The sequence below is a fragment of the Sturnira hondurensis genome, unplaced genomic scaffold, assembly GCF_014824575.4.
Source record: "Sturnira hondurensis isolate 20B ecotype Veracruz unplaced genomic scaffold, ASM1482457v3 Scaffold0005791, whole genome shotgun sequence".
In the NCBI taxonomy this organism is placed as follows: Eukaryota; Metazoa; Chordata; class Mammalia; order Chiroptera; family Phyllostomidae; genus Sturnira; species Sturnira hondurensis.
In genome coordinates, this window is record NW_028078422.1 from 569,071 (window position 1) to 590,170 (window position 21,100).

Genomic DNA, 21,100 nt, shown 5'->3' on the forward strand with positions numbered 1-21,100 from the left:
AGTTGCTTATATGAGGCACCTCACAGAATCATCTCAACACCCCCATTTTACAGATAAAAAACCGAGGCTCAAAAAGGGTGTGGATGGCTCGTCCTGATGATAGCACTAAGGACTGGCTGAGCTAGGATTGGGGCTGGACATCTCCATCCAGCCCCCTGCCCGTCCCCTCCCCAACAGGCCAGCCTGTGCCCCTCCCTCCTCACCTCCAGCTCACCAGAGGCCCGCTACATTTTCTTGATCTCTTCACTGATAATGTTCACAATTTTCTTCAGCCCGGCCTCATCCACAAAGCCATCACCTTTCTGGACACAGAGAGGAAAGAGCACAGACGTGTGTGGCTTGATCCAGGAACCCAGCACCACCCTCCTGCCCTATCTGGGACCCTCACTCAGAATCACCTTCTTTGAATGAACCAATTTTCCATCCACAAACACTTCAAACTCCCCGGTAGCCTGTGTAGTTATGTCCTGCTCCTGGGGAGGGAATATTGGGGGAGGAGGAAAGCTAAGAGTTCTCCTCCAAGCTCCTTGGGGGCTCTCGGACCCCTGACTACCCCACTCCCCCAGCCACCATCACACTCACAAAGAGTAGACAATTTGGGAACTGCTGCTCCAGACTCTTTCTCAGTAGAATGTACTGGGGGTGGGGGGGAATCATGTGATCACAGGGTCACAGGGTCACAAACCTTGCAGGGAGTAGAAACAGAAACTCCCAGATTTCATATCCCACGCTCTTCCCACCTCCAAAACCAAAACTACTCACCCGGAGGTTATAGCTTCAGAGGCCACTGGAGACCAAGGACAAAAGGAGGGAGGCAGAGAGAGACAGAAGACACTGCATTAGTATCTCCCCGAGCCCAGAGGGACCCTGTGAGCACCTGAGTCAGATCACATCCTTGCCCTGCTCAGAAGCCTTCCATAGCACCATCTTACTCTGGGCAGAAAACCACAGCCCTTCCCAGGATCCACAAGCCCCCACAGGGTCTCCTCCCACTCTGCCCCAGCCCTTCCCACTCTGCCCCTGGGCCGGCTCCACTCCCGCCACAGGGGCCTCCTAGCCTTGCTCTCAGCACTCAGGCATGCCTTGCTCAGAGCCTTCGGGCTGGCTCTTCCCTCTGCAGAGTGCCGTTTCTCTGGTATCTGCATGGCTCCTCCTCTCCCCTCCTTCAGGTCTCTGCTCATATGTTGCTTTCTCAGTGATGGCTTCCTGACCACCCCAGTTAAAACTGCGATCCCTCCCAAGATGCCCTTTGTTCATAGCACTGATCACCTTCTAAGATGCTAGATGGTGTACTATGTGTCATACGTATTCCACGCCAAAATGTCAGAACCACAAGGACAACAATCTCTGTCTTATTCACTGCTGTGTCCCTTGTAGATCTGGCACATGGGAGGTGCTTAATAAATAGTTGTTGTTGAATGAACGAAATAATGAATCCATGGAGTCATAGAAAGAGAGAGAAAGGAGGAGATGGGCAGAGAGACGGGCAGATGAGGAGACAAGTAGGGAGGAGAGACACACACACACAATGTGGGAAAAGGAGAAGAGATGAACTGGAGGCACAGACAGCCCTGGGCAGAGACAGGAGAGAGGAAAAGTGGGAGACATAGGGGCAGAAAACCTTGTAGAGCAGGACAGAGGCGTGGGGATTGAGGGAATGTCCCTCCTTCAGGGACATTCAGTCCTGCATCTCAGGGAGGTCAAGGAAGGCCATTTCTGTCACTGTAGTCCTTGACACAAAGAGACATTCCAAGTCTGAGCCAGCCTTCACTTAGCAGACTCCTCATCACTGTGAAGGCCCATCTCAAGTGCCACCTCCTAAGAAAGACTGTCCTTAACCACCCAATGTGAAGTTCCCCGCCCCATGTCGTCCTTCAGGGCACTCTGTCTTTGGGTCTGCCTTGTCTTGCTTCCCCTGAGGGGGAAAGCTGGTGGCTTTGCTCAGCACTTCACCCCCCAGTTCAGGCCTGGCCCATGGAAGGCTGACCACTCTGTAATGAAGGGAGGAAGAGAGGGAGGTAGGAATTTGAGTCAAGAATAAAGGTTGGGCCCTGACTGGTGTAGCTCAGTGGATTGAGCACGGGCCTGCGAACCACAGGATCGCGGTTTGATTCCCAGTCGGGGCACATGCCTGAGTTGCAGGCCAGTTCCCAGCAGGGGACTCACAAGAGGCAACCATACATTGATATTTCTCTCCTTCTCTCCTTCCCTTCTCCTCTAAGGATAAATAAATAAAATCTTTAAAAAAAGAAGAAGAAGAATGAAGCTTAGAGCTAGGACTCATTTCTGGCAACAGAGTAGGAATTGGAACCTGGAGCCCCCAGGAGGTGATAGGGGAGCCAAGTTTCCCACCTGGCAATCGGGACTTTCTCCCCTCACCCTACCTGCAAACCCTCAAAGCCCCAGCACCTGCCCTTCCTGCCTTTTCCCCATGGGGATCAAGGCACGTGTGCGTGGGGATGGCCCCTCACCAGTAGATCACTTTAATTGGGATCTTGTTGTCCACTTGAAAGTACTGGCTGGTGGAGGCAAACGTGTTGGCAGAAATAGGTAAGGAAGTGGCCAAGGGGATGGCCCCCAGGATGGGCGTGGAGACAGGTCCAGCCGTGGAATCTGTCAACGCCGTGGCCACCGGGTCTGCCCCCGCGGTGGACCCGAGGGTGGGCCCCAGTAAATCAGTGGCCGCTGGAGGGAGCGCAGGAAGGGGCTCTTGTGCGGTTCCGGATCCGCTGCCGGCCACTGGGACGTACCTCAGCCCCGGCGTCGGCGCGAGAGCCTTACCGGGCCGCGAAACGGGCTCGGGAGCGGGTTCTGGGGGCGGACCCAGAGGCAGGGCGGAGCTCCGGGAGGGCTCCGGGTCCGAGCCCGCGGGCGGGACCAAGACCGGGACCAGGATCGCAGACGAGATTGGTGTTAAGGTCGGGAGCACGGACGGGGTTCTGCCCCGAGGCACCGCCTGGAGTGGAATCGGGGTCCCGACCGGGACTGGGGTCGGGGGCCGGACCAGGACCGGGGTCGGAGTCGGGGGCCGGACCGGGATCGGGGGCCGGACCCGGGTCGGGGTCGGGGACCGGACTGGGGTGGGGATCGGGGACCGGACCGGGATCGAGGGCCAGACTGGTGTCACGGACCGGACCGGGATCGAGGGCCTGGCCGGTGTCACGGACCGGACCCGGATCGAGGGCCTGGCCGGTGTCACGGACCGGACCCGGATCGAGGGCCTGGCCGGTGTCAAGGACCGGACCGGGATCGAGGGCCGGGCCGGTGACGGAGCCCGGACCGAAGCGGAGGAGGTCCGGGCCGGAAGGGGGGCTGAGGCCCGCGCCTGGTTGTTCATGGGGCCTGCGGTCCCGGGGAAACCGCGCAGGGAGCTCAGCCTCCCTCCCTCCGCCCGCAGAGCGCCTGGCCGCGCCGGGGTTCTACAGCCGGACGGGGCCACAAGGGGGCACTGTTACACCGGGTTCCACTGGCCGCGCAGGTTCTGTGGCCCCGGGGCGGGATGTGGCCGGACCTCCACTTTTTCGCCTGGCGATTCCCATCTCCTTAACCCCCACCACCACGGTAAGGAACGCACAGATTACCCCAGAGTTCCCGCATGTGTTCGGTATCTGTGTATTGCGTGTCTGTCACGGTCCCGTGCTGGGTGATTCTGCAGACAGAGCAGCGATCAGGAAAGCCCCAGCCCAGGGGTCAGGCTGCCCGTCCAGTGGGGGAGACATACCCTCACTAAACAATGACCTACTGCGGTCAGGACTGAGGCGGCGGAGGCACGGCAGAGAGGGGTCAGAGGTGCGGAAGCACCAGGACCCGTGGGATCCCAGGGTGGGGCGCCAGACCAGTTTGGGGCAGAGAGGGCCCCTAGAGGAGGGGACGACTGAGAAACCTGGAGAAAAATAATAATAACCACAAGAGGGTTTACATTTATGTAATGCTAAGTGCTACACACATGCCCAGGGGCAGAGCCAGGATTCAAGCGGACGCAGGCCTCCGGAGCCCCGGCGCTGAGGAAGACCTCTTACCACCCTGTGAGCGACTTCCGGGAGGGATTTTATCTTGTTCTCGGCCGAATCCCCAGCTCCTAGAATAAAGCCTAGCACACAGTAGGTGCGCAATAAATAGTTCACTTTTTATTTTAAACTACTTTAACTTAACACTTAGAAGAAGTGGGAAATGCCCTGGCTGGTGTGGTTCAGTTGACTGGAGCATCCTCCCTTAGACCAAAAGGTTTTGATTCCCGGTCATGGTACACACCCAGGTTATGGGTTCAATCCCCTATCAGGGCAAGTACAACCCTTCCTTCCTGTACCTATGTTTCTCTCTCTCTCTAGAAGGAATTTAAAAAAAATATGTGCAGGTGAAGATTTTTTTTAAAAATGTTAAGGAGTGGGAAAAATAGCCCTGGCTGCTGTGGCTTGGCGGATTGAGTGCTGGCCTGGGAACCAAGCGGTCCCCAGTTCCATTCCCAGTCCAGGGCACATGCCTGGGTTGCAGGCTGGATCCCTGGAACCGGGGGCGTGTGAGAGGCAACCACACATTGATGTTTCTCTCTCCTCTTTCTCCCTCTCTTCCCTTCTCTAAAACGAATAAAGAAATAAAATCTTTTTTAAAAATAAAGAAATGGGGAAAATAGCACAGAAAATTCCTGTGTAACTTTCACATATAAATAAGTAATGATATCTTCTGTACCACAGGATGTAAAGCCAGGACGCTGAGACTGGTCCCATATTTCAAAGTACAGCACACCTTATTCAGATTCATGGCAGGTTTCAAAGAGAAGAGTCCTGACCCACCACTGTGCTTCCCAGTCCTTGAGCCCTTCCTGGGTTAAACCTTGGACCAAGAAAGACACCCAATCTTCTGTGTGATGCTAAGCAAGTCTCTACCCCATCCCACTCTGGATGTCAGAGAGGCATGGAGACATGGAATGGGTGCTCCCTTACCCACATGTGGTCGATAAAAATTGGGGCGGATGCCTCGGGAATGAGGGATCCCAGCCCCAGACCAGACCATCCAGCTCAGGGTTGCAGCACCAGGAAGATAAATTCCCATAACTTCTGGCTGTAAAAACCACTGGGGGTTGGGGCACCAGAAGAAACTATAGCATGCTCGGGAAACTCCTCTTAAATGGCCTGCAGTGGACTTAGGACTCACACAGACTCACTCCCTCTGGGATTCAGCAGCAGGGCAACAGCTGTAAGGGCATCAGTGGCATAGAGAGAGAAAGTAAAGTGACTGGCAACAGAGTGAGTGCCAGGAGACAGCTTCCACCTGGACAAAAATCCAGAGGCCAGGCAGTGGCACTGTCCCCTCACTGAGCTCTCCCCACACACAGAGCCACCCCACCCTGGTGATTACCTAAGGCTCCACCCCATACAATAACTTACAGGTGTGCTTTTCTACAAGAGGCCATACTACTAAGACAGGGAGTCAAAACAGCTCTACCTAATACACAGAAACAAACACAGGGAGGCTGCCAAATTGAGGATACAAAGAAATATGGTCCAAGTGAAAGACCAGAATTTTAGAAAAAGGACTAAAGAAATGGAGATAAGCAACCTATCAGATGCAGAGTTCAAAGCACTGGTTATCAGGATGCTCAGGGAACTCAGTAAGTACTTCAACAGCATAAAAAAAGACCCAGGCAGAAATGAAGTTTACAGTAAGTGAAATAAAGAAAAATCTACAGGGAACCAATAGTGGAGTGGAGGAAGCTAAGAATCAAATCAATGATTTGAAACATAAGGAAGAAAAAAATCATTCAGTCAGAACAGCAAGAAGAAAAAAGAATTTTTTAAAAAAAGGATAGGTAGGCTAAGGAGCCTCTGTAACATCTTCAAACGTACCCACATCAGAATCTTCAGAGTGCCAGAAGGAGAAGAGAAAGCAAGAAACTGAATACTATTTGAAAAAATAATGAAAGAAAACTTTCCTGACTTGGCAAAGGAAATAGAGATACAAATCCAGGAAGCACAGGGAGTCCCAAACAAGATAAACCCTAGGAGGACCACACCAAGAAACATCATAACTAAAATGCCAAAGGTTAAATATAATGAGAGAATATAAAAGCAGCAGTAGAAAAGCAGATAGTTACTACAAAGGAGTTCCCATAAGACTGTCAGCTGATTACTCAAAAAAAACTTTGCAGGTGAGAAGGTACCAGCAAGAAGTATTTAAAGTGATGCAAAGATCTACAACCTAGATTACTCTATCTAGTAAAGCTATCATTCAGAATTGAATGATAAAGCACTTCCCAGAAACAGCAAAACTAAAGGAGTTCATCATCACAAAGCCATTTTTATATGAAATGTTAAAGGGAATTATACAAGAAAAAGAAGATCAAAACTATGAACGTTAAAATGGCAATAAATTCACAACTATCACCAATTCAACCTAAAAAACAAAACAATTTAAGCAAACAAGTGGACAGAAATAATTATACATATAGATATCTTGGAAGATTATCAGTTGGGAGGGGGTAGGGGGAAATGGGGGAAAAGGTGCAGTGATTAAATATAAATTGGTAGGCACAAAACAGACAGGGGGATGTTAAGAACAGTATATGAAATGGAGAAGCCAAATAACTTCCATGCATGACACATGGACATGCACTAAGGGGTGGGGTACCACTGGAGAGAATGCAGACACTGGTGGAGAAGGGAAAAAGGGAAAAATTGGGACAAATATAAAAGCATAACCAATAAAATATATTTTAAAATACAACTTATATGACAAAATATGGTGATATTATCATGCAAATAGACCTGCAACCACCACATGTGAAGACAATAGCTTCTCGTAATCGCTCTGCATACCCTCTCCCAAACAATTTCCAGAGTTCCCCTACCATATCAATATTATGTTGGAGCCCTGGCCAGGTAGCTAAGTGGTTAGAGCATTGTCCCAATGCACCAAGGTTGCAGGTTTGTTCCCCGGTCAGGGCACATGCAAGAAGGAAACAATGAATGCATAAATGTGTGGAATGACAAATCAATGCTTATCTCTCTCCTCCCTTCCTTTCTCTAATACAAATAGTAAATAAGACAGTATACTGACTTTTGTGGTAATCACATCATTGCTTCTTTTATATCTCTTCAGTTTCTTTTATAGGTTTACCCTTCATTCCTTTTCCTCCCTTGATAATTATTTGCTTTTTTATAAAACAACTTTCCTGAAGTATCATTTACGGACCATAAAATTCACCTGTTTTAAGTGTACAGCTCAAAGATTTTTAGTAAATTGGCCAAGTTGTGCACCCCCTCCAGGATCACTTTTAGAACATTCTCTTCATCCCCGTCAGATCCCTCCTGCCCACTCACGGTTAATCTCCAGTCCCTCCCCCAGACCCACACAACCACTAATCTCCCTTCGGTCCCTATAGAGTTACTTCTGCACATTTAGGATAAATGGAATCATATGTGACCAGCATCTTTCATTTGAGCAGGGATTTTTTTGTATTTTTTAAGATTTTTATTTATTTTTTATTTTTAAAATATATTTTATTGATTATGCCATTACAGTTGTCCTATTCCCCCCTTCATTCCCCTCCACTCTGCACACCCCTCCCCCACCATTCCCCCCCCTTTTGTTCATGTCCATGTGTCACAAGTTCTTTAGATTCTGTATTTTCCATACTATTCTTGCCCTCCCCCCTGTCTATTTTCTACCTACCATCTATGCTACTTATTTTCTGTACCTTCTCCCCCCTTCTCCTCCTCCCACTCCCCTGTTGCTAACCCTCCATGTGATCTCCATTTCTATGTTTCCGCTCCTGATCTAACTGTCCTCTTAGTTTGCTTTTGTTTTAGGTGTGGTTGTTAATAACTGTGAGTTTGCTGTCCTTTCACTGTTCATATTTTTCATCTTCTTTTTCTTAGATAAGTCTCTTTAACATTTCATATAATAAGGGCTTGGCGATGATGAACTCCTTGAACTTGACCTTATCTGAGAAGCACTTTATCTGTCCTTCCATTCTAAATGAAAGTTTTGCTGGATAAAGCAATCTTGGCTGTAGGTCTTTGGATTTCATGATTTGGAATACTTCTTTCCAGCTCCTTCTTGCCTGTGAGGTCTCTCTTGAGAAATCTGCTGACAGTCTGATGGGAGCTCCTTTGTAGGTGACTGTCCCCTTATCTCTTTCTGCTTCTAGAATTCTCTCCTTCATTTTAATCTTGGCTAATGTAATTATGATGTGCCTTGGTGTGTTCCTTCTTGGGTCCAACTTCTTTGGGACCCTCTGAGTCCTGGATTTCCTGGAAATGTATTTCCTTTGCCAGACTAGGAAAGTTCTCCTTTATTATTTGTTCAAGTAACTTTTTCACTTGTTGCTGTTCCTCTTCCCCTTCTGGTACCCCTATAATTCGGATGTTGGAACGTTTAAAGATGTCCTGAAGGTTCCTAAGGCTCTCCTCATTTTTTTTGAATTCTTGTTTCTTCTTTTCTGTTTGGTTGTTTCTCTCTTCCTTCCAGTCCATTCTCTTGATTTGCGTCCCAGTTCCCCTTCCATCACTATTGGTTTCCTGTGCATTTCTCTTCATTTCAATCAGTTTACCCTTCATATATTCCTCTAATTTGTGGCTAAAATCAACCAATTCTGTGAGCATCCTGATCACCAGTATTTTGAACTGTGCATCTGAAAGGTTGGCTATTTCTTGGTCACTTAGAATTATAGGCTCTGGGGCTTTGAGCTATTCTTGAGTCATAATGTTTGGTCTGTTTGCACTTGTTATGTATTGAGGGTCGGAGCCTTAGGTGTTCACCAGGGCCAGGTGACCCAGTCACTGGGTTGTGATGCTGTATGTGGGGGTGGGGGTCAAGAGAGGGAAAAAAATGGCTCTTTGCTCCACTCTGCTCTCTCAGATTTCTGTCCCCTCTGCAGCTTCCCACAAGCAAATTGGGCCCCTCTGGTGCTGGTTCCCAAGTGTGTGGGCCCGTGTACTCTCCAGGACCCTGTGGGTCTCTCCAATGAACTCTCTGCGAGCTTGGGAGCCTCTCCCAGCCCCTCAACCCTGAGAAAGTCTTTCCAGTTGGTGCTTTCAGGCTCTAATTCCCCATCGCTGGGGCCCTAGCCTACAGGGTCTGTCTCACTGTTCGCTCCTTCACTTGGTTTATCTGCACGTGAATGTGTGACCACAGTCCGCCAGCCGCCCTGCGCCCTCACTGGGTCCACCCGTTGCCACCCCATGCCTGGGATCCACCAACCGCCTCCACCTCTGCTCTTGGGTCGGTCAGACCAAACGATCTTTCCAGCCTGACCCTGCTCCGCCGCTGACTCAGCCCCTTACGGGTCTGGCTGAGTGGTTTGTTGTTGTCGGACTTCCGTACAGTTCAATTTTCACTGTTTTGGCTGTGTTTTTGTTTCTAAAACTTCCCTGTCTTTAAATTTAGTTGTGGGAGGGGGCACAGTGTTCCCATCTACGCCTCCATCTTGGCCGGAAATCAGATTTTTATTTCCTTATCTTTAGAGGGGAAGGGGAGAAAGGGAGAGAAACATCAATGTATGGTTGCCTCTTGTGCATCCCCTGCTGGGAACATGCAACCAGGCATGTGCCCTGACTAAGACTTGAACCGCGAACCTTTGGTCCACAGGCACACGCTCAATCCACTGAGCTACACCAGCCAGGGCTCATTTGAGCAGGTTTTTATGGTTTATTCATATGGTGGCATGCCCCAAACTTCACACCTTTTTACAGCTAAATGAGATCCCACTGAAGGGATAGACTGTATTCTGTGTAGCCACTCACCAATTGAGGGACACTTGGGTTGTGTTCACGTTTTGGCTGAATAATGCCTCTGTGAACATTTGCATGCAAGTTTTTATACATACATCTTTTTCTCTTGGGTAGATACCTGAAAGTAGATGTGTTGGGTCATATAGTATCTATGTTTAACTTTTTAAAAGATTTTATGTATTTATATTTAGAGAGAGGGGAAGGGAGGGAGAAAGAGGGAAACATCAATCTGTGGTTGCCTCCCACACGCCCCCTACTGGGGACCTGGCCTGCAACCCAGGCCTGTGCCCTGATTGGGAATCCAACTGGTAACTCTTTGGTTCATAGGCTGGCACTCAATCCACTAAGCCACACCACCCAGGGCTCTATGTGTTTGTTTTTGTTTTGAACTGCCAAACTGTTTTCCAAAGGAGCTTCACCGTTTTACATTCTGCCAGCAGGGTGTGACAGTCCCCATTTGTCCACATCCTTGCCAACACTTGTTTTTGTCTGTCACGGTGAGTGCAGGCATTCTAGGAGGTGGGAAGTGAAAGGCTAATTATTTCTTGTAGAAGCCAATCATGCATCCCATAGAACCCCCGGTCTGGGTTTTGCTCATCCCCAATGTGTTACGTAACATTTCCTGTAAATTGATAGTCCGTTGAACTGTATCAAATTGCCAACATCCAACGTTTTTGATCTGAGCAGATCCTAGTGCACCTCCCTTTGGGACAACAGCAGGAATCAGCCTCCTATTGTCTGCGCTGCCAGTGAGAAAGACAAAGTCGTCATCTGGTGATGTCATGGGGGACCTTCCTGAGGTTTTCCAAAACAATAAGATGTATACATGGGAAATTTTTTCACAGAGAACAAAGGTGTGCACAGAGAAAAGGCGGCCTCCCCAGGAATTCTTGTACATCAGGGTGGGAGTGTGGCCTGAGGGAGCAGTTTGTCAATATTTGGTGAAATTGGGAGCTAGGCCCTAAAATCAAGCAGTTTCTCCCCTGGGTATGTAACTGTGGCAGACTCTGTTCCATTCAAAATGTTCACTGTCCCTCCCTCACAGGGGATTGACTTAGGGGCCCATAGACACGAGACTCAGCCATGTGGCTTGCTTCAGCCAATCAAATGTGAGCAGAAGTGTTAAGAGCCTCAGCACATGGTTCCCTATTCCCTTTCCCATGCTGCCCAGAAACGTGCCAGACAGGCTGCTCTTAGCCTCAGCCCCAGAGTGAAAACCATGTGGAGCAGCCCCAACACCAGATACAAAGCACACAGTGTGATGAGCCAAAACTGATCAAAATAAGAGTCTTTACAGACGTCTCTGGACATGGGGAGAAAAAAAAGATATGACATAATCATTATGTACTTCCAACGGTAAAATTCTCCCAGCCACCCCTTCCGGCTTGAACTCCAAAGTGCCTGAGGCCAAGACTGGATGGGCACCGTCAAGGAAACACAAACTATCCAGGCTCCGTCTCCAGGTGCTGACGGAGAAGGAACAGGTCAGGCCTGGAAAGGAAATGAGGAGGAGGCATTAGAAAGCGCTGCCCCTCCTCCCCCTCCCCCTCTCCCCAGGGAGGGCAGACCCATGGCGGTCGCTCCAGGCTCGGGCTGGGCCACTGGTCTTCCAAAGAGAAGGTAGCAAGCAGCTCAAAAGGGCAGCAAGGGGGCTACTGATAGAATTAAATTGAGTCAGGGCCGAAAAGTGGGTTTCGGACCTTCCGAAGCCCCTATCCTCCAGACTTCACAGATACACAGGAAAGGAAGGCTGCAGGCCAAGCAGGGGCCGCCTCCGCCCAGCGCGCGCGACGTTTGCAGGGGGGGTGGAGGTTGGAGGTGGGTGGCTACCTCCCGAGTGTAGGCTGAAGGAGCTGATATGACGTAAATCTCAGGAGAGTCTCCATCTTCGGGGTGGTTCCAATCTACAGACGGGCTGCGAGAAAAAAAAGAATAGGACCCAGGCTCTTTTAAATTTTCAGATCTCGTTTTCCTCACCAACCACGGAGGGGAACCCAAAGCCAACCAGGGGAACTGTGGAACGACCCCATCAGAAGGGGGGTGGCTCAGGGATAACGGGAAGGGACGATCAGGGAGGCCCATCAAGGAATTGGGCCTATAGCACAATGGAGATTGACAGCAATCTGCCCAAAGGAGCAAGGCATGCCTCTGTGGCCCAGCCCCTCACCTCGGCCCATCCCCGGAACCCTCCTGCGTCCTCCTGTTGTTGAGGGCATCCGGGAGTGCATGGACGAATGGCTCCGGAGTCCCCGGTAGCAGGCGAGACCCGGTATGTCGGCCAGAGCCACCGCGTCGCACGTGAACCAGCAAAAGCACTGTGCCGGCCAAGCCTGCGGCCACCAGCAGCCCCAAAGCTGGTGGCAAAAGGAAGCGCTGTGGGTCACTCTGCCGTAGGCCGGGTGGCGCCGCGGGCAATGCACCTGCGCTGTCGTCGTTGTCGTCGGAGTGAACCGCAAACTCGCAGCGCGCGCCCATGTAGCCGGGAGCGCAGGCGCATACAAGGCCAGAGAAGTGGGCGTAGCAGCGGCCACCGTGGGCGCAGGGCCGAGCGGCACAAGGATCGGCGCGTTCGCGGCAGTCACGGCCGCCGAAGCCCAGCGCGCAGGAGCAGCGGCGCGAGCCAGCGCCCTCCAGGCACGTGCCGCCGTTGGCACAGGCGCGGCCCGCACAGTCGTCCAAGTCGTGCTCGCAGCGCGGCCCAGCGAAGCCAGCACGGCAGCTGCAGCGCAGGGCGTGGCCTAGGTCCAGGCAGAGCCCACCTGTGGGGGTAGCAGCATCAGGGGCAGGCGGTCCCCACAACCCGCCCAGGCTAGTTCCCCGGTTCTGCAAACCCCTTTTCTCCCGTTCCCATCCCTCTGAGTCCATCTAACTCGAGGGCCAGCCTCTGGGAGTGTGCCTGGAGCTTCTTGCCTGCTGTGAAGTCTTGGATTAACTCAGCCTCACCTCGTTGGCTCTTTTCCTCTAGACTTCAACCGCACTTAAATAATTAACGATTTCAGAACGGTGGGTCTGAACTACCTGGCCCATGCCTTCTCCTTTGTCGCTTCCTTCTTTTCTCCCCCTCCAAAGTCAATCTTCAGGTCTCCACTCAGATGCTTCCCCCTCCTCCAGGAAGCCCCCGGGGACTCCTCCGCCACTCCCCTGTCACAACCCTGACTACCCCGGACTCTAGCTGAGGAAGACTGTCTTCCTCTCTGGGCTGGTAGCCCCAATGAAGGCAGGAACCAGAGCTGTCCCGGTCAGTGTTGTGTCCCTAGTACCACTCAGCCCAGAATGCATATTCAGGGAATGTTTCGGTGAGAATTCAGAGAATGCACCAGGCCCTTTACATCATGTCTAAACTTTTAACACCTAGTTGAAATCAGGTCTCTTCACCACTTAGATACCTCCTATGGCTCTGTCTTTCTTGGGGTAAAACCAAAACTCACCCTACAGCCCACGAAGTCCCAAAAGAGCTATCCTGGTCACCTCCCTGACCTCATCTCTCCCATTCTCCCCTCCTCCCCTCACTCACTACCCCAACCCCATAGGCTTCCCTGTGATCCTCAACATGCCACGCATGTTCCTACCTCAGGCTCCTTACAACTTCCTGATCCCTCTGCCTGCAGCATGACCTTCCCCCCCCAGATCCCCCCACTGCTTCCTCCCTCACTACCTTCAGCAAGGTCTTCCCTGACCGGTCCAGCTAAAATATCAACCTGCCCTTCCACTTGCTTCTGGCTTTATTTGTCTTAGGTTTTATCCCCATCTAACCTCCCACATAATTTACTTACTTATCTTGTTTACTCTCTAACTGCCCTATCAGTTCTATTAGGGCAGGGGTTTTGGGTTCATCCCCTGCTGTATCCTCAGAGCCTACAACAAAGTCTGGTGCACAGTAGATGCTCTGTGGACATTTGTGAGTTAGGAGTATCACCTCACCCATTTGACAAAAGAATAAACTGGGGCTGGGAGGAGGAGCACTTCCCCAGGCCACAGGGCCAAAGGAGGCCAAGCCAGGACTTCCCCCCAGGACTGTCTGAACCAAGCCCTGCTCTTGCCCACTGACCACGCAGGGATCCCCACCCCCACCCCCGACCCTCTGGTCTCCCCACCTCACCATTCCGGCACGGCTGCAGGCTGCACCGGTCCACCCTCTTCTCACAGTTGGAGCCTTGGAACCCGGGCGGGCAGTGGCAGATGTAAGCAGAGTTGGGGTCCACACCTCCCACACACAAGCCGCCATTGAAACAAGGTCCATCCGCACATGTCACCCCGCTCACCTCACACTGCAACCCGTAAAACCCACGGGGACAGGCACATTCGAAGGACCCGGGTGTCTCCTGGGCAAGGGCAAGAGGACTTCAGATTGAGTTTTCCTCGGAGCAAAATCCCTCCCCTGTCCTTAGTCTTGACTATGGGAGCTGCTCCTCGTCGCACCCCACCTCCCGGCATGGGGCGCCTCACCTGGAAAGTCCTCCCAAGACAAGCCCTCCCTCCACTCGGCCTTTCTGCCCATCCAACTTCACAGGGAGGAGGCTCTGGAGGCCCAATTCCCACCTCTACTGCCTTGCCTACCGGTCGCTGCCTGCTTAGTCTGCCCTCCCCAGTTCTGACTGCACAGCCAATCCTACTCTGAACTCCTAGCTCTGAGCTCCCCTCTCTGTGGAGCCTTCCCTGGATCCCCCCCTTAGCAGGCCCTACCCCTAACTTGAACCCTGAGTGTGTCTCCCTGTCCCATGCTGGCAGTGTCCAGGGCACCTACTCTGGACTCTGCATTATCCCAGTGTGCACCAGGCTCAGTCCAACAGCCACACCTTTGCTTAGCCCAGGCCACCCTCCTGGTCCATCCTCGCCAGGCCCCTCCCCTCAGCCAGTTCAGACTTCAGAAGCCCCAGCACCGGGCGCATCTCCAGGAAGCCCTCTCTGATGGGCCCCAGTCCCAAATCCCCATGCCACCTACCTTCAGTCCAGAGTTGTTCTCTGTCCCACAGGAAGGACAGTTTGTGGACCCACAGGACGCATCAGTCCCACACCACACCCTTAGGTGCCACCCACCGGGCCTGCTCTCCCCAATCCCACTCCTAGAACCTCATCCTCCATGCAGGTTGGACGCCTCCTGGAAGCCCACCCCTGACAGCTATCCCCAGCACACACCCCCCACTGTCATCTCATGGAGCCCCAGCAGGGGGTGGTGGGAGCTCCCAGGGTAAAATACTGGTCAGGATGAGGTGGGAGGGCGTGGTACTAACAGTACAGCTCCCCCCGTTGGCACACGGGTTCCCATCACAGGGCCCAGGACCAGGGACGAGGCACCCAGCGGCAGCGGAGGATGGGCCCCTGGAACTCAGACAGGTGCTGGCAGAGACTGGGACTGTGCAGAGGGGCCCAGTCCAGCCCTCCAGGCATCGGCATTCGTCAGGCTGCTCACAGAAGCCGTGCTCCAGGCTGCAACCAGCTCGACAGGCCGCTGGGGCGGACAAAGAGGCAGAGGGGAGAGGAATGTCAATGAGGGCAGAGGCGGGAGGACAGAAATCAGAGGCCTTTCCGAGCACGTTCTATGCCCCGACTTGTTTCTTCCTTACGACAGACAACCCTCTGGGCTGGATGGTATTGCAAAGCCCAGTTAACAGACAGCAAAACGGAGGCCCAGAGAGGTGGGATGACTCGCCCAGCCAGAAGGTGAAGTAGTGAGTGAGGCACTGAACCCAGGCCACTGGTCCCAGATCAAGAATGGAGCAGGGACTCGCAGGTCTGAGCTTAGAGAAGGGAGAATGAGGGAAGGGCACCTGTAAATTGGGGAGGGGTCCCTGGCCTCTCAGGGGAGACAAGAGAACCTTGGATTAGGGCAGGCCTGGGAGATTCTGGATAAGCCTGGAGTCCCAGGAGCCTTGGAGGGCTCAGAAACTTAGGGAGCAGTCTGAGGGTACCCTGGATGGAGGTCGGGGATCCCAAGCATTAGAAAGCAACAAGGTCTGGTTTGCATTTGCAGGTAGGATGAAGGATCTTTTTTTTTTTTGGAGGGGGGAGGGGGATCAGAGGGATTTCCATAGCACCTGGGTGGGTGTAGAGAGGGCTCCAGAATTAGAAGAGCTTTGGGGGTCCTAGTATCTGGAAAGGGGAGAGGGGGTTTCTAGTTGGGGCAACAAGAGTGCCCGGGGAAGGCTGGAGAAAAGTCTAGCCTCAGTGTACCAGTAGTGGGTCCGTGGGAGGGAGCCAAGGCTCATGAATGAAACGAGAGCAGAGCCTGGGGGTACATAGGCAGCAGTCAACGGCATGCCCTAGTTTCCTGGAGTGGGGTGTCTGGGGTACCTGGGGAAGGTTCTCCAGTCCCCAGTTCCCCGAAGAGGATAACCAGGTTGCAAAATGGGCTCAGAGATGCTGAGTGGAGCTAAAGAAGGGCTGGGAATGGGTTGGGGCTACTCAGGACTCACGCTGTGCCTCGCACTCATCCTCGATGGGTGTGCAGGGGCGCAGTCCTGGGCCGCACGGCGAGGAGACGCTGCGGGAGCCGCAGAGGCTTGCACACGTGGCCCCGACCGCTGGCGGCTCGCAGCGCGCTCGGTAAGAGAAGCGCAGCTCCCAGGCGCCTGCGCGCTGCACGTCCCGAGCCCAGGGGCCCCCGGCCGCCAGGCGGCGCCGGCCGGCCACGCGCGCCAACAGGCTCCAGGCGGGCCCTGCTGGGAGAAGGGAGAGACGACTGGGATGAGCTGGGCAGGATCCCAGCCACGCTCAGTCTCCGGACAGAGCCGAGCATGCCCACTCGCACTCTTCCCCGTCCCTCTTTGCGAAGCCAAAACATCCCTTTTCAGCTCAGACAACGGCAGTTTCCTCTTAGCTGGGCAGTCAACTCCCCTATTGCATCCTGGGACCTTCGATGGTGCGATCCCATCTAGTACCTAGTGACCATCACGATGATCACAGTTGTTCCTTAGAAGCCAAAATGCCCCAATGTTTTGCCCCACAATCTTCGTTTATTAGTGATGAGACTTCTAACACCCTGTGACATTTAATACCTTTTATATGGTCAAGAGACAGTAATGGGTCTTTTTGAAGTGATGTCATAATACCCCCAAATTGTACCCAGGGATCTTTCTAAGTCAAAATGGTGACAGAGACCCCGATTACTAAATCATAAATTACCTTTGTTGCTTGAGATCTTGGGATACCAGGAAAGTAGTTTCCCCCTACCAAGGCTGTCTCACCCCAACCCTGTGCCACAGCTTTCTCTATCCAAATGATGACAGAACCCCCACTGTGGGCCTTACGTGACACCAAAGTCTCCTCAAATGAAGGATAAAATTTCCCCATATCCGCCCTGGCTAATGTGGCTCAGTGGATTGGGTGCTGGCCTGTGCACCAAAAGGTCACCAGTTTGATTCCCAGTCAGGGCACATTCCTGTGTTGCAGGCCTGATGCCCAGTAGGGGCCTTTGAGAGACAACCACACATTGATGTTTCTCTCCCTCCCTCTCTCCCTCCCTTCCCCTCTCTAAGAATAAGTAAAATAAATTGAAAAAAGATCATCCCACATCTCTCCCTGAAACCTTTGCTCAATATGTTGATAAAACTGCAACATCCCAGCCAGGCTCCCTGGGACCTCTACGTGGATACGGTGATACAGCTCCACGTATAAGAACCAGAAGTAACTCATATTGTACCCCTGGTTGTCAAAATCAAATGGTGACAGCGCAGGACTGTTGCTGTGAGGTGCTCTGTCCTGTCCTGGTGGCTTCAACTGTAAGGCAGTAAGAGCTTCCTCCACTTTACCTGGCATTGGGACCACGGACTCCCACATCCAGTGCCAGGACACTCAGATATCAACGTGCCAAGAGCCCCGAAGCTGTCAGCACCCAGCATCGCTCTCCAGGAGCTGTGATGACATCATGCGTCTCAAAACCCACCCAACACACAGCCCCATGTCACTCTCCTGGACCTCACATCAGACCCCAACTCCCGGCTCCCGCACTCGGTCTACACAGTCGTCCTGAGACTAAAGACACTCACCTCCAATTTGCTCTCCTAGCTGCTCTCTCCAGGTTTCAATGACGAGAGAGAAGGTGCCCTGGAAGGGTGAGAGGAAAGAATGAAAAACAGTGGTCAGGGTGAGTACTCAATGGCGGCCAGAGTTTAGGGGTGACCACTCCAAGCACCAGGCAGGCAAGGGAATTTCCAGAGGGGCTGGCCCAGGGAAGGAATGGCAAGTTTGGCCTTCTTTATCTAGTGCTTTGTAAATGGGAAGGACTACACTCAACCTGGCTGAATTCCTCCAAAGGGACCCTTGTGAAATACCATGATGACCCCGTTTTACAGATGAGGAAATTGAAGCTAGAAAAGGACATCACCTGCCCAAAAGAACAAGGGTCTAGAATTCAAATACAGGTCTGTTCAATTCTGTGCTTTTGGGGTTATGGGATGTCAGATAGGATTTTTGAGGTGAGTCATGAATACAGGCTCCAATCGGAAGATCTGAGAAGGGATAAGGTGAGAGGAGATTGTGGGTCCCCAAGACAGGGTGTGGGAGGATCCCCAGGTACAAGGAGACTTGGAGATAAAGATAAGAATCCCAGTAGTTAAGATCCCCAAGGAATAGAGGTAAAGTTCTGTGAATTTATGAATTTTCAGAGGGTGAGTTGGGAGGTTCCAGGAATTTGGGGTCCCAAGCATGCGGGGCTGGGATAACATTTCAGATAACTAGTGGGCAAGTGGAGTCAGAAATTTTGGGGTCCACAGTAAGTAGGGTTTGTGGGTCTCAGAAAGGGGGATTCCAGGTGGTAGTTATTGGTCTCGGAATTTCAAATTAGGGGAACAGGGTTGGGAACTTGGAAGTTGGAGGGCAGAAAGGGGTCAAGGTTTAGGTAAGGACTCCATCACGACGGTGCCCCGGAGCCGGGTCTCACCGGCCAGGCTTCCTGGAAGGGTACGCGCATGAGGCCGTCGGGCAGTGGCAGGTCAAGCGCTGGAGCCCGGGACTGCTCCGTGTAAACTGGTCCACGCGCACTCAGCGCCGCGCCCAGGGCGCACGGAGATTCCGCGGCCTCCTCAGAGACCCCTGGTTTCAAGCAGACCTTGAAGAAGAGGCGACAGGGGGGCCTGGTGCTGCAGGGAGACCTGGGGCCCCCCGGGTCTGGTCCCGGCCGGAAAGAGTGAATCTGAAGCTCAAAAACACCGGCCAGCCGTGCCTGGAGCAGAAGGAGCAAAGGGTGAGGCGACCGCGCATACCCAGGAGTTCCATCCTGGGGGGGGGGGGCGCTTTCCAAGACCTCCAGCTCACACCCCCTCCCATCCATTCCTTTCTACTCTGCTCTGACCTGGGGAAGGAAAAAGAGCGCCAGGATCGCCGTCCGGGACAGCAGTTGGGGCATCCAAGGGCAGACCATGGCCTTCCTTTCGGAGATCTGAGGAGCCGCAGCTGCTTGCTCCCGAGCCTTATATCTGAGAGGGCGGCTCCGCCCCTTCAGGCAGCCGCGGGACTTGGGGGAACCCTAGGGGAGGAGGTTGAAGAAACCGTGTTTGGGTCGTAGGTACAGGCAATATAGTGAGCATGTATGATCTTGTGTGTGGTTGTGCGCACAACTATACGTGGCTAAGGATGGGGTGGGGTTAGGGGGTTGTATGTAAGATTCTGTGTGCGTGGCGTGAACAAGAGCTATTGGAGGGTGTTCATGACTTTGATAGTGTCTAGGTGAGATTACGACTGCACGTATGTCCCACACTTTACATGGTTAGGCCTGTTTGTGAGGCTGTAATTCTAAGATTGTATACCACACGCCCACCCGTACCTAAGAGTGGAGGCGTATGTGACCTCATGTTTATGTGACTGAGATTGGTTGCCTGTGGCTGCTTCTCCGCTCATGTATAAAAGTATATGGGAGATGCTGGACCGCTGGGTGCAGTTACAGACCCGTGACTTTGTGGTCTGTACAGGTGGCTCTTAGGTGGACGTGTGGAGGGGGTGAGGGAAGGTCTGTGCAACGTTGTGAAAGACTGAGTGTGGCAGGCCCATGGGTGTAGCCACGTGTGAATACAATGAAGATTCGGGTTCTTTGTGGACCTGTGAATGTCTCCCTTCCCCTAGACAAAGCCATACTCCCAGACCCGAGTCACGGATGCACCAGACGTCAAGGCAAGGAGCTCCGGTCTGGAGTCTCGGAGGGGGTCTCCCAGCTGTATGTAAATGCCGCCATCTGCCGGGCGGCGGCGCCCCTCCCCCTTAGAGCTGCAGCTGGGCAACCCATTTGGCCTCCAGAAGGTGTGAGGGGCAAATGGGCAGGAAACTCCATCTTCACATATCAAGGGCCCGCTCCCTCACTCCAGGGTGAATGGAGGGGGTGGAAGGGAACTCCAGGGGCCCTCCAGAAACCCCTCAGTACCTCAGGACCAAGGCAAGGACAGCCAGTTAGGAGCAGATGTCCAGCCCACTCGCTGTGACAGGTGCTGAACAAAGCTCTTTAGTTGGAGTTAACTTTTTAGCCCACCCCTCCCCCACTAGAATAAAAACTTTAATCTTAGAACCTAATAGTCATAGGAAAAAAAAATACAAGTCCAACTTGTATATATATATTTCTTTTAGTGAAGTATGCCACAGTGAACAATAAAGCATAGCTCAGCTGAGCTGGGCATACAGTAAGTGCTTAGTCGTTTTTAATGAAAGAATTCAACCCAAAGCGTTTTCTCAGGATGGTAGTCATGGACTTTGAGCAGAGGACCATGGCCAAATTTTGCAGAACACCCCAGGTTCCTTCGCACAGGTTTTCCCTCTACTCGTTCTCGCCGTTGTTCAGACTTCACCTCCTGGGGGAGGCCTTCCCCGCCACTCCCAGGCCAGGCACCTCCCAGGTTCCCAGTCCCCCGGGAGTCCTCTAGCCCAACCCTGACCACTGACCTTACGGTGTCTTTCTAAGCATACATATGACCATGTCACTTTCCTGCACAGTCTCCCATGGCTCCCCAGTGCCTCCGAAACACATTTCGATTCTAAGGTTGACATTGAGGCCCTTCTTCCGTATCACCCTTAGTCAAACGGGTCAGTGGCCCCGAAAGTGTAGTGCCAGACCTCATGGGCCAGTTACTGTGAGGCAAATTAGGCCCCATTTTTAGGGGTAGGTAGAAGGAGCTTCCCATCACGAGCCATTCAAATGCAATTTGGGCAGCCATTAGAACCAGCAGTGGAAAAAGCAAATTCCGGCTCTGGATAACAACTTGGGAGGTTAACATTCCAGGTCTTGAATTCTAAAGATCATAAAAACAGCCAGCCTTTATTGAGGGCCTATGCCAGGCATGTAACAGCATCTCACATCTGTGTGCGAAGTACTTTAAAGTATTTCTAAGCTGCTTTCTGTCTAATCGGGACTTCTCCTCCTGTGCCCGCAGGTAGTGCGCTTAAGTGAGCAA

General features: G+C 52.4%; 2 protein-coding genes across 2 annotated transcripts; both read right to left on the bottom strand.

Moving 5' to 3' along the window:
* Positions 1–209: 209 nt before the first annotated feature.
* Positions 210–3,337, bottom strand: SELENOV (selenoprotein V). Its single transcript, XM_037047534.1, has 5 exons — positions 2,472–3,337; positions 763–787; positions 583–636; positions 399–473; positions 210–302 (listed from the first exon to the last, which is right to left on the bottom strand). The coding sequence occupies exons 1-5, from the start codon at positions 3,335–3,337 to the stop codon at positions 225–227; spliced, it is 1,098 nt and encodes a 365-aa protein (XP_036903429.1). The 3' UTR covers positions 210–224.
* Positions 3,338–11,013: 7,676 nt separating this feature from the next.
* Positions 11,014–19,182, bottom strand: DLL3 (delta like canonical Notch ligand 3). Its single transcript, XM_037047488.1, has 9 exons — positions 19,018–19,182; positions 18,607–18,888; positions 17,714–17,771; positions 16,142–16,384; positions 14,960–15,177; positions 13,828–14,050; positions 11,896–12,487; positions 11,559–11,643; positions 11,014–11,219 (listed from the first exon to the last, which is right to left on the bottom strand). The coding sequence occupies exons 1-9, from the start codon at positions 19,084–19,086 to the stop codon at positions 11,214–11,216; spliced, it is 1,776 nt and encodes a 591-aa protein (XP_036903383.1). The 5' UTR covers positions 19,087–19,182; the 3' UTR covers positions 11,014–11,213.
* Positions 19,183–21,100: the final 1,918 nt, after the last annotated feature.